Here is a 12479-nt window from a genome sequence, read left to right as displayed (position 1 = left end):
AAGCAAAGAGATTCAGCTAAGACTCTTTGGTTTGGAGTTGAAAAGGTAAAAATGGACTGAACTGAAACTAAAACAATATGGCAGCAGGTCTTAGCAAAGCTGCATCTGAATGAAGGAAAAGAATTCTAGAACAGCTTTCTTTGGACAGATGAGACCAAAGAGGAGAATAATAATAATAAAAATAATAACAATCCAATATCAGAGGCAACTGAACAAAACTTTGCAGCCTCAATAGCTGCCATGCACAGTGGAAGACCACTCATGATATGGGCTTCCTTTTCACCTTATAGTTACTGAGTCATGAACCCCCCCTTATGTCAAGTATTCTCCAGTCACAGGATTATGCAGTGGTCTAGTCAAAGTCCAAAAATCGACTTTAAAATCCATAGAGACAGGGCGAGCTTTGGTGGTACAGCGGTTAGCACACACGACCCATGAGGGGAGGCCTTAGTCCTCGACGTGGGCGACTCGGGTTTAAATCCGGCCAGTGGTTTTTTTCCCGCATGTCACCCTCCCTCTCTTATACCAGGGTTCCCGCGGGTCCTTAAAAAGTCTTAAAAGGCATTGAATTCTTCAAAATAAATCTAAGGCCTTAATTGGTATTAAAATGTCTTAAATCAGTCTTTCGTAGGTCTTAATTTTTAAAACATCATCAATAGGATTATTTTTATTACGATTTATTTTTGTAATCTAAATAAAACTTTAAAATGGACCTTTTTTTTTTTTTTTATAAAAAAAAAAAATGGCTCTTCATTATTGGTTCCGTCCCGATAGCGGAACCAACAAAGCGTTTTTGTGGCCGGGACATTTGGGAGATGCACCATTGACTTTTTGTCTGTAAAATATGAGCAAGTGTAAATGTAACCAAAATTGTCTCCAGCCAAGAGTTTTCTCCATGGCTAAAACCAGGGAACATACATGAGACTCAGTGGATTTTATGCAAGAAGCGATTCAAGCTCAGAACGATGGGAATTAAGGCAGTGGAGTCGCACATGCGAAGCGCGAAACACAAAGCGTCAAAATGGAGTTACTGAGAAACAGCCGGTATTTCTCAGTTTAGTTCCACCCTTGTCTCTGCAACGCCTCCACTTATCACCAAATCAAACATACTAAGAAAACAATACAAAGAAAAATAGCTGCAAAAAAGACTTAGCACTGGTTATGTTGTGGCTTTAAAACTGATTTGTTTTGTTCCCTGCTAAAACAAAGTTTGTGAATTCAGTTAAATAATTGTTAAAATATATCTGTCATTTGTGTGTTTTTAGCTTTCTTCCTGTATGGGAAGCTTTTCAAAATTTGAAACATTAGTGCAGTGGTTTATGTTAAAATAAACCTTTGGGTTAAGTTGTCGCAAGCAGGTTTTTCTTGTTTTTCTTGTGAATTTGGTCTTAAATTTTTATTTCAAGTGGCATTAAAAAGTCTTAAAAAGTCTTGAATTTAACTTTCCTTATGCTGTAGGAACCCTGTATACCCATAATCCATAGAGACAGCTGTGAATATTCAAAGTTCTGGTTCCTCCAACTGTTTCCTTTCCACTAAAACCTGCTGCTGCAGCTGCTCACTCTGACGCCTCAGACTCTTGATGCTGATGTGTTTTTGGTTTTTTTTTTTGCTCCTCTGCATGTCTTTATAAAGTGTGTTTTATTAACCTGTTTGCATTGCTCTTCCAGATCCCCACAGAAGAAAATCGCTTGTGTCACCGCGGTAACAACTACCAAAAAAAAATGCAAAGCAGTCTGTCTGGCTAAAGCGCTTCTCCGTTCTTCCTCCTGCCTCGCTCCAAACGCCGAGGAGGAGGAAAAACGGCAAATAAACAAATACATGTTTGATTTTCTCTGTTTTATGTTATGTTTTGATGGGAAGTTTTGTTTCTGTCAGTGTGTGTGTGTGTGTGTGATTTCTGGACACAATCTGCTCAAAGCTTGGCCAAAGTGTGCACGTCACACCAGTTCTCTTTGGCTAGAAAAGTTGAGGATATGGTGAAAATTTTTAAATGCTGGTGGCGCCCTCTGCAGGTTGGATTTATGTCAGAGTTCCTCACGTTCTCTATCTCTGGTTTCCTGCTGCCTCGTCTCTCTCAGGTGGTCCAACAGCAGAAAGCAGAGTGCTCTCAGAAACTGGAAGGTCTCAACATGTGGTTGGCCGGAGCTGCAAGCCTGCTGGCCAATCAGAGAGCTGGAAGAGAGTCAGGTGATGTCAGCGACCTGCAAGAGAGACAGAAAAAACTAAAGGTGAAGTTTGAACGCACACATGAACCTCAGTGATGTTTTGCTGATTAACTAGTTTGAGTTAATGTCATTTATAATGTTATATGATATATTTCCTGCTCAAGGAAGTGCAGAAGGACCTGCAGTCTAAAGCTGCAGGTGTTGCTGAGGCCATCCGGTCTGTGGAGGAGTTTCTGGCAGAGAAAGGAGAAAGTCTGAGCCCAGAGGAGAAGAAGAACCTTCAGATGGCGCTGGAGAGACTGAAAGAGCAGTACGGCGCCCTGACCGACTCTGCAAATACGTCCCTGTCAGAGCTGGATACAGCCATCAGTACGACTGTCCAACAAAACACCCAGAGAGTGAGTCCTCCCCCTCCACGCTTCCAAGCTGATGATTTTTGTTTGACTTTTTTCTCCTCACATTCGTTATCTCTGCACCAAACCCAGTGACTGATTCATATCCATTTATTTCTGCTCTGATCTCCAGGCTAAAGCGGTGGAAGAACTACAGGAAACACAAAGCCAGATAGACTCCCTGCTGAACTCTCTCTCATCATTTAACAAACCCGATCAGGTCGGAGCAAACCTGGATGTGGTGGATTCTGCTTTCTCACAGCCAGAGGGCGCTGTGGTGTCGCACACAGAGATGCTGCAGGTAAGGATCTGTAAGGATCTGTTGAAGGTTTGATGTTTTTAACCATCATGCCTCATGATGCCTCATCATTCCTCGCAGTCGGAGCTCCAGCAGCTCCAGGCTCAGCAAGCACGGCTGCTCCAGGTAACCCAGGCTACGCGCTCCCTGCTGGACCAGCCGGACTCCACGGTTCCCCCCGAGGAGAAGCAGCGGCTGCGGGCTGCCCTGGACCAGCTGCAGGCCCAGCACCATGACAGGCTGCAGAGCTGCCAGGTAATCACACCTTTCTCCATTACTTTAATTAGCTTTATCCTAACTATTATATACGGTGGCCGGGAGGTGCAAACCAACATTACAAAATCTAAAAAAAACTTCCAAAAGTTCCAAAACAAATGATCATTTCAGAAAACAAATTTACATAAAAAAAAAAAATATATACTTTTACAAGTTCCAAAACAAATTATCATTTCAGGAAACAAATTTACTTAAAAAAAAAAAGCGCGCATTGCAGCCCGAGAGGCGAATCTGACCATTTTCATGGCGCTCCTGATCATTTCTCGGTGAAAACAGCTCATATAATCATGTCAGCATTGTAACATTCAATTTAACCGGTTGCTCTTTTTACAAATTTGTTAAATAAATACATTAACGAAGTCTTCTTACGCTGTTTTGTGTTGTTTTTTTTTTTACCGCCAAGAGAATCTGTATTTCTCCAACTTTTGTCCTGTGTGATATGTTCTAGTATAACATATCACACATATCAATTTTAGAGAAACTGGAAACAGTTGCTCTTTATTTCCCAAAGATGTGGGAGGAGGAGAGGAGAGAATGGATGTTTCAGCTGAATGAAATAATCTGCTCCCCTCCATAACATGGGAAGAAATGAATGTACCTGCAAGTCTTTAACTGTACTTATTCCTCTCTTCATCAACAACAAATCCTGTAGATTTGGTCATATTTACTCTTTATTTGCAAAAATTAAAGGAGGGGAACCATATATTTCAGCTGCCTTGAAATTGGTCAGATTTTTTAGATTTTATAATGTTGGTTTGCACCTCCTGGCCACCGTAATTATATCCATATATAGAACAACACCAAAATAGCAACTTTAAACGCTATCTTTGTTTTTTTTACATTTAGTTTTGTTCGTTTTTTTAACAAGTTATTGTTTTTTATCGTTTATTTCCTAGTTTATTTTTTAAATTTGTTATTGTTATATCTGTTTATGTGGAAAAAAATGTATTCAGAATATATGATTTATGATAAAAAGATAAAAATACCAAATCAAAATGATAAAGTAACAAAATCATCCTAGTTAAAAATTTAAATGTCGTAGTTTGATTGACAAAAGTTAGAAAAACATCATAAAATAGATGCAAAAATCTGAAATATATTAGAAGTCAATTTCTTTAACAAAAGAATAAATATTAGATGGATTAAGTTTGTTTATTCTATTCTTTCTAAGACATTTATTTATTGTTCAATTACAGATAACTAGATTAATTACAAACCTTTATATTGATTAATATATAGAATATCTTAGTTAATGAGTTGTTAATTGGTGAATAAACAATTTATTGCTATGTTTTTATTTGAAAATATATTATTTAAAGTTCATTCACCTTATTTTTTCTTAATTTTGCTTCACAAACATCAATTTAAAAAGTATTTTAAACTTATAAGTTAAGAGAAGAAATTTACAATTGAAAACTATATACAGTATAGGTACTTGAAAGACCAGAAACATAGATATTAGTTTTAAATAAAAGTTATGGTGTGAAAAAATGTATGACTGTAACTTAAATGGATTTTAATCAAACATTTCTGGTTCTAGGAGCGTCTGAGGAAGTCGGAGGCTCTGAAGGATGAGCTTTCCAAATTCCTGCAGGAGCACGGGAACCTGGGTACTTGGCTGGAACAAAGTGAGCAGGACATGCGTTCCCTGGGGGAAGGAGAAACCGACGCACAGGGCCTGAAGGACAGGCTGGAGGAGCACAGAAAGGTGCAGCAAAGATTATAATAATCAGAGATGGCAAAAGTACTCACTTTCCGTACCTGAGTAAAAGTACAGATACTTGTGTTAAAAAATACTCTGGTAAAAGTGGAAGTACTGATTAAACTTCTTTACTCAAGTAAAAGTAACAAAGTACAGGCTTGTTACTTAAAGTATAAAAGTAAAAGTAGAAACCATTTTTTTCATGCCGTTGCCTACATTTTAAATGGATGTCTGCCAATAGGACTAGATCTCCGTTGTGTTCATTTTCAATCATCTCGTCGTCCATGCTACTATGCTAACGCCACTGCCACCAAGCTGCAATGATTTGCCGCCAATGAATACCGCCGAATCTGTCGATTCATCTTGTAGTGGTGCGTCAAATGCAACGTAGATTCCCATCCAATTAGATTGAATTTGGTATTGATGACGTGAAAAATAATAACGGTAACTCCATTGAAATGATTCAAAACTAAAGTATCGAGCCAATTTTTAAAAATGTAAGGAGTAGAAAGTACAGATATTTGTGTAAAAATGTAAGGAGTAGAAGTAAAAAGTCGCCATAAAAATAATTAGTAAAGAAAGTAGAAATATCAGAAAAATCTACTTGAGTACAGTAACGAAGTATTTGTACTTCATTACTTCCCATCTCTGATAATAATACTAAACCAAAATCTTCTTTTTCCACACTTAAAGCTGCTCAGAGAGAAATACTTTGAAACTCTTTCAATAGAAAAGGTTTCTGTTGCTTTAAAGGAACTAAAGGAGCTGATAAATATGCTGTTATTAACGTCACAGAGCTCCATTCTGGGAGGATTTCCTTCTTTAATCATCCATGTAGAAAGAATTAGAATCTATTAACCATCTCTAGACTATCACGCTTTTCCATCTAAGCTTCCCATAGAAGCTCCAGCCTAGAAGTTCTGGTTAAAAGGTCTCCGGATGTAAATGTTTGTTTTCCCACAGAGATTCCTGGGCCTTCTGCTCATAAAGATGTTTTCCTGTTGAATTCAACAAAGAACACGTCGATTGATCTGAATGCGTTCCTTTCCAGCTCAGCGAGGACGTGATCTGCCACAAGGCCGACCTTCGCTTTGTTTCCATCTCCGGTCAGAAGGTTCTGGACTCGGTTCAGGGAGCTTTGGAGCAAGCCAAAGGTTCTGATCCGTCTCTGGAAGGCATCAAACAGCTGGTGTCTGACAAGCTGCAGGACGCCAACCACAGATACACCACCCTCCACACCAAGGTGAGGAGAAGCGCTGAGATCTTCCCCTTCGCTTTGAGTCGGTTTTCTGATGTTTGATGTTTGTTGCTCAGTCGTCAGAGCTGGGCGGCCGCTTGTCCGGCCTGTTGGAGCGGTACCAGCAGTACCAGGATGAAGTGGTCTCCCTTCATTCCTGGCTCAGCACTCATGAACAAAACCAAAGCGTCACCAAGTCCAGCAGTGACACCGACCCGCAGAACCTCCAGGACGCGCTGCGACAAGTTCAGGTGGTGAATGCGCTCCTTCACAGAAATAAAGAGCCGTCTGTAGGTCGGTGATGGATGTTTGGATGTTCTGTGTCTGCAGCTGCTGCAGGACGAGCTGGCCGAGCGCTCGGTGCAGCTGGAGAAGGTGAAGAGAGCAGGAAGAGATCTGGTCAGCACCGAGGAATCTCCGTCTCTGAAAGCCGTGGACATCCTCTGCGCCGCAGGTGGCTTCATCTCTCCGACGGTGACTCTTCTCACAGCTTTCAGATTTACTGATGCAATGTCTCTGCTGCTCTCCCACATCAGACGGGTTGGAGAAAAGATTCGGCAGCCTTTCTGCGTCCGTCTCCGAGCGAGCTGAACATCTGCAGACGGCTGTGGCTCAGTCTGTGAGCGTCCAGGAGGGCCTGAAGGGTCTGCTCAGCTGGCTGGACAAGCTGGTTCTGAACCCCAGACCAGTGAAACCCACAGCGCTGGCTGTGCAGGATGCTCTGACCCAGAACCAGGTAGGGATAATCAAAGCTACTTTAATAATTTTTTCTTACTGACTACTTTGTTGAATTTTTTTTTCCTTTTTCCAGAAACTTCGGCAGGAGCTGCTCTCCAGGCAGGGCAGCGTGGAAGCAACCCGCGACTCCCTCTCCAAGCTCCTGCAGAGTTCTGATGCGGCTACAGCACCGGGCCTCCACGGCAGCCTGGACGAACTCACCCAGCGATACACCGCAGCCCAGACCATCCAGGCGGAGCGGGAAGCAGAGCTCAAAGGGCTGCTGCCCAGACTGGAGAGCTACGAGCGGCTGGGGACCGACCTCCAGGCATTTACCCAGAGCAGACTGAAGGCCCTGAGCCCGGTGGGCCAGCCGGACCGCAGCATGGGCGACTACAGACAGACCATCGAGGTCAGCAGAGCGCACGCACGACATCCACACAATCGAAACTTTTACATTGTTCTTACTTTTCCTCCTTTGCACGCTTCCAGGAAGTAAAATCTGAGCTGGAGCAGGAGACGGGCCAGCTGAAATCCTTCTGCAACCTCGGCACCGAGCTCAGCCAATCCAGAACCCTCAGTGATACTCAGAGTCTGCTGGATAACGTCAAAGGTGTGACTGAAGAGTTCACCAAGCTGGAAGAAAACGTCAATGAAAGGTAAGAAGGGGAAAAAAGTTTGCTTATTACACAAGGGGGCGCTAGGTAGCCATCAAACTGTCATCTTAAAAACTGTTTAAAGGAGAAGTCATTTCAGCAAGAAAATTATCAATCGATCACATCTGCAATCAACAACAATTATTGAAGATTTCCAGAGGACATCACCATTGAAATTCACCAGAGCTATAGTGAAACTGACAATGCCCACGTGCATGGCAGCTGGATGCTGGAATACATCGGGTAAAAGTGAAAATAAAGAGTTATTCCACCTTTCTGATTCCTGATCCTCCACGGACGGGTTGGTCGTTGGATCGCCAACTTGAAGAGGGAGGATTTGCCATCGAACTTCTGGCCAGAGAAAAAACCCGTAATATGTAGCCAACATTTGGAAGAAGAATGTTTTCAAGATGACTTGGATAATAGCGCGTTGTGACAAACACCAGATACAGCACTGGGACTTGATCAACAGCCGATACCGCACCGTGACGTCACTAACCAGTAGGTGGCAGTAGTGTTCTTTGACAAACATGGATGCCTCCAGTAAAGCACATTCACATGAAAATTACTCTGAATTAAAAACACTTTATTACTGAACAGTATGTAATAATTTCATATTTAAAGTACTTTCAGAAGTTTGAATTCTGAATATGAGCGAACTTCTCTTTAAAGGCATACAGCAGGTGTTGGATGTTTTTAAGAAAAAAAAAAACCTTCTGAATCTGGAGGACTGGGTCTGAAAATCAGCCCGACATTTCTACAATCTGCTCTCTACCTCTGCAGCCTTCATCAAACAGCGGTTGCCATGCCAACCCTGTTTGACGGCATCTCAAGGAGGCATTTATAAATACCAGCATTCTCCTTCAGATGTATTGGATTAGATTTCTGTGTACGGAGGCCATCATGTGAACTCAGTCGGCAGCCGACGGCTGAAGAAGAACCGGAGAAACATTTCTGTGTGTCATCAAGAGGCATGGATGCCGTTACACAGTTTTCCTTCACTGTGTGATTCTCAGAGCTAATATAAGCAGCGTGAACACGGCTCATTGTGCATCCTGTAAACGGCCCTCTCGGATAACTCGCTGCCTCGGATCCCAGAGGAGAGAAAATAGCAGCTCGATAATGATAGCTCTCCGCTCCAGACGGCTTCTCAGGGCTGTTTTGTCCACAAACACTCAGGACGAGTCTGGCTCATACTTTCACACACATTACCAACAAAGAGGCAGAGGTCAGGGCTGTGTTAGCGCCGCCTCAGGGCCTCAATGCTTCATACGGAGAAACACTGAATTTTTTCTTATGCGACAAGAATCTCTTGAGCCAGATGGAAAAAAGATGTCCTCAAAAACCCTTTCTGGGTTCTGTTTGCTGTTAGTTTGGCAAAACTATAAAATAGAAATAAAACAACTAAGAATAAACTTAACTTCGCCAATAATCAAAATCAGATTTTTTTTTTCAGTTTTAAGAGATTAAAACTACATTTAAAGTACAAAAAAAACATTTTTAGTCCAACAGAAAAAAAATTATTTATATGAGCGACAATGAAAAGACCATCATAAAAAATTGCATATAAATATTTATATTATTAAAGATACTCAAGGATGAAAAGGATGGATTAAAATATTTACAAAATCTTTCTTAGAATTTTGGTTTTTTTGCTTGTAACAAGAAATGTTTCACTAGTCATTTTTGTTTTTTCAGATTAAGTTTTGCTAATTGCATTTTGCGCACATTGACCAATAAAGTGGTTTTTTGCTAAAGTCCAGCAGAAAACAGTCTAACAGTAAAACTCAGTCTAAAAATGAATTGAAAAAATTATTTAAAAATTATTTAAAAATATATATATATTAAAAAATATATATCTTTTATCATGTAAAATCTGTAAAAACCAATTATAAAATTTGAAAAAATAAAATGTTAGATTAGAATAAAAAGAAAATTTCTTTGGAAAAAAAACTGAAAGAAACAGCAAATTTACTCAAACCTTTTTTTTTTTTAATAAAACGTTTTTCAACTTCTTGGCATTTTTTTCACTTTCAGTTAATTTTGCTTGTGACAATGTCATAACATTTAATGTATAGTTTTTAGTATTTTGATTCTGTACTTTAGTAAAAATCAACATTTCAACTCATCTGAGTCCTTCCTTCCTTCCTTCCTTCCTTCCTTCCTTCCTTCCTTCCTTCCTTCCTTCCTTCCTTCCTTCCTTCCTTCCTTCCTTCCTTCCTTCCTTCCTTCCTTCCTTCACTTTTAAGTTTTCCTTCCTTCCTTCCTTCCTTCCTATTAAGTTTTCCTTCCTTCCTTCCTTCCTTCCTTCCTTCCTTCCTTCCTATTAAGTTTTCCTTCCTTCCTTCCTATTAAGTTTTCCTTCCTTCCTTCCTATTAAGTTTTCCTTCCTTCCTTCCTTCCTTCCTTCCTTCCTTCCTTCCTTCCCTATTAAGTTTTCCTTCCTTCCTTCCTTCCTTCCCTATTAAGTTTTCCTTCCTTCCTTCCTTCCTTCCTTCCTTCCTTCCTTCCTTCCTTCCTTCCTTCCTTCCTTCCCTATTAAGTTTTCCTTCCTTCCTTCCTTCCTTCCTTCCTTCCTTCCTTCCTTCACTATTAAGTTTTCCTTCCTTCCTTCCTTCCTTCCTTCCTTCCTTCACTACTAAGTTTTCCTTCCTTCCTTCCTTCCTTCCTTCCTTCCTTCCTTCCTTCCTTCCTTCCTATTAAGTTTTCCTTCCTTCCTTCCTTCCTTCCTTCCTTCCTTCCTTCCTTCCTTCCTTCCTTCCTTCCTTCCTTCCTTCCTTCCTTCCTTCCTTCCTTCCTTCCTATTAAGTTTTCCTTCCTTCCTTCCTTCCTATTAAGTTTTCCTTCCTTCCTTCCTTCCTATTAAGTTTTCCTTCCTTCCTTCCTTCCTATTAAGTTTTCCTTCCTTCCTATTAAGTTTTCCTTCCTTCCTTCCTTCCTTCCTATTAAGTTTTCCTTCCTTCCTTCCTTCCTTCCCTATTAAGTTTTCCTTCCTTCCTTCCTTCCTTCCTTCCCTATTAAGTTTTCCTTCCTTCCTTCCTTCCTTCCCTATTAAGTTTTCCTTCCTTCCTTCCTTCCTTCCCTATTAAGTTTTCCTTCCTTCCTTCCTTCCTTCCTTCCCTATTAAGTTTTCCTTCCTTCCTTCCTTCCTTCCCTATTAAGTTTTCCTTCCTTCCTTCCTTCCCTATTAAGTTTTCCTTCCTTCCTTCCTTCCTTCCCTATTAAGTTTTCCTTCCTTCCTTCCTTCCTTCCCTATTAAGTTTTCCTTCCTTCCTTCCTTCCTTCCTTCACTATTAAGTTTTCCTTCCTTCCTTCCTTCCTATTAAGTTTTTATTCTAATTGAAGCCAGAAAAGACGTCTTAAAGCTGTTCAAAAGAATCCCTCAATATTACCTTTAGTAATAGCATTTGATCATATTAGCCACTCGGTTCATTTTCATAGGCTGTACTGAAGTTCACTACTTACTTCATTGACACATCAATTATTTCAGCTGCTGGGGTCATTTCCTCTAAGTTAGAAATGTTTTTCTCATTCTTGTTGCATCTGAAGTTTTGTTTTTCTTTAACCAGCTTCCCAGCCGAATCCTCAGTGTGGCTTATTTTTTATCATTTTAGGCAGCAGTTTATTGTTCCTTTTTAATGTGTTTGAAGGGAGTTTAGGTTTGTAATTTATTAGAGGATAATCAATGTTTCTGAACCTGAAAATGTTGCATTTCTGCATAAATGAAACGTGTGCAAAGATATTTTTTTCCCCCTCGTTTTTAAAACTCTTCCTATCTGTGTTTTTCCTCTCAGGTTCGCTGCCATCCAGGCCTGCGAGCAGCAGCTGCAGCACTTCCGCAGCCTCTCGGGCTCCCTGGTCCGCTGGCTTCAGACCGCTCAGGACCAGCTGCCCTCCAAGGAGGCCGGCCTGAACACCGAGGGTCTGCAGAGGAGGGTCCAGCAGCTCCAGGTGAGTCTGGGATGTTTCGCAACATTCCAGGTGTGACCACTGTTTGGGTGAGGAGGTGGAAAACTGAGGAGAAATCCTGTCTGACTTCAGGAGCTGCTGAATGAATGGGAATCACAAGGATCCAGAATCGGAGAGCTGAACAAGACCGGCTCCGAGTTGGAGTCTCTCATCATCGACGTGACGGCTCCTCAGACCAAAACCGGTAAACATTGACAACCTGAACTTAAACCGTGCTCCTGTTGGTCTCTGAGAGGGTCCTGCTCACCTGACTGTGATCTTCTCCAGGTGTTCCTCAGATCAACGGCTCTGCTGGTCCCAGCAGCCTGAACGGCATCCACACCTGTAAAGGTGAGCTCCCACCACAGCTGGATCCCCCGCAGCCTTAAACCCAGATCCGCAGACTTTGATTGATTCACAGATTTCCTTTCCAGGATGGAAAAAGTATTTATGAAAATAAAAATAAAATTCAGTTTTCTAGACTTCTTAAAAATCGAATAATTCCTCATAAAATACATTGGTTTTATATTAAAATAGACCTTGCCCTGTATTTGCCACATGGTATAATATTAACGTTTATCCATTGTTTGGTTTTCAGGCTGACCAACAAATGATGATTGTTAAAAAAATTAATAAGCAACATTTCACAGCTTTTTCTGACAACTTTAAATTCTAACCAAACAAAATCTATGTATCTGTTTTAAATTAAACTAAAACCGTAGAAGTTCCCTTTTTTTTTTTACGGATTCTGTGAAGAAGTAAACATTTGCTCTGGTCGTTAAAGACAAACAGAAACGTGTGCCTGGAAAATAAAAACATTTAAAAACTAGTCTGAGAGATTAAAGCTTTTTTTTCTTTTCTGATAAAATGTTAGATTTCCAGAAGCTTTTAATGTTTCATAAACTTGTCCTCCCTTTTGACTCCACGTTGAAAGCATTCCTGAAGCTCTCAGCAGCTTTGGATGATCAACAGTCTGACATTTAAATTCTGTTTGCTTTCTTTTTTTTGCTGATAAGCTAAATTTACATAAAGCATGGAAACGATTCTAAGGAACTTTGAGTGGAAAATGTTCCTTATTAAACTCA

At 40.7% G+C, this 12479-nt stretch overlaps 1 protein-coding gene across 1 annotated transcript in view; it reads left to right on the top strand.

Moving 5' to 3' along the window:
* The window catches only part of macf1a (microtubule actin crosslinking factor 1a), a 191739-nt gene that overhangs the window by 65417 nt on the left and 113843 nt on the right, over positions 1-12479 (top strand). Inside the window, exons 37-50 of the mRNA XM_038302834.1 lie at positions 2082-2231; positions 2333-2566; positions 2694-2861; positions 2940-3113; positions 4675-4842; positions 5888-6079; positions 6151-6324; positions 6404-6527; positions 6610-6809; positions 6885-7202; positions 7283-7449; positions 11241-11397; positions 11488-11599; positions 11683-11745. Coding sequence (XP_038158762.1) covers positions 2082-2231; positions 2333-2566; positions 2694-2861; positions 2940-3113; positions 4675-4842; positions 5888-6079; positions 6151-6324; positions 6404-6527; positions 6610-6809; positions 6885-7202; positions 7283-7449; positions 11241-11397; positions 11488-11599; positions 11683-11745 — 2401 coding nt within the window. The remainder of the gene's footprint in view (positions 1-2081; positions 2232-2332; positions 2567-2693; positions 2862-2939; positions 3114-4674; positions 4843-5887; positions 6080-6150; positions 6325-6403; positions 6528-6609; positions 6810-6884; positions 7203-7282; positions 7450-11240; positions 11398-11487; positions 11600-11682; positions 11746-12479) is intronic.

This window comes from Cyprinodon tularosa, unplaced genomic scaffold (assembly GCF_016077235.1).
Source record: "Cyprinodon tularosa strain WSP-4 unplaced genomic scaffold, ASM1607723v1 ctg5, whole genome shotgun sequence".
NCBI classification, from domain to species: domain Eukaryota; kingdom Metazoa; phylum Chordata; class Actinopteri; order Cyprinodontiformes; family Cyprinodontidae; genus Cyprinodon; species Cyprinodon tularosa.
Note: the sequence above shows the minus strand (reverse complement) of the source record. Positions and strands in the feature narration are given on the sequence as shown.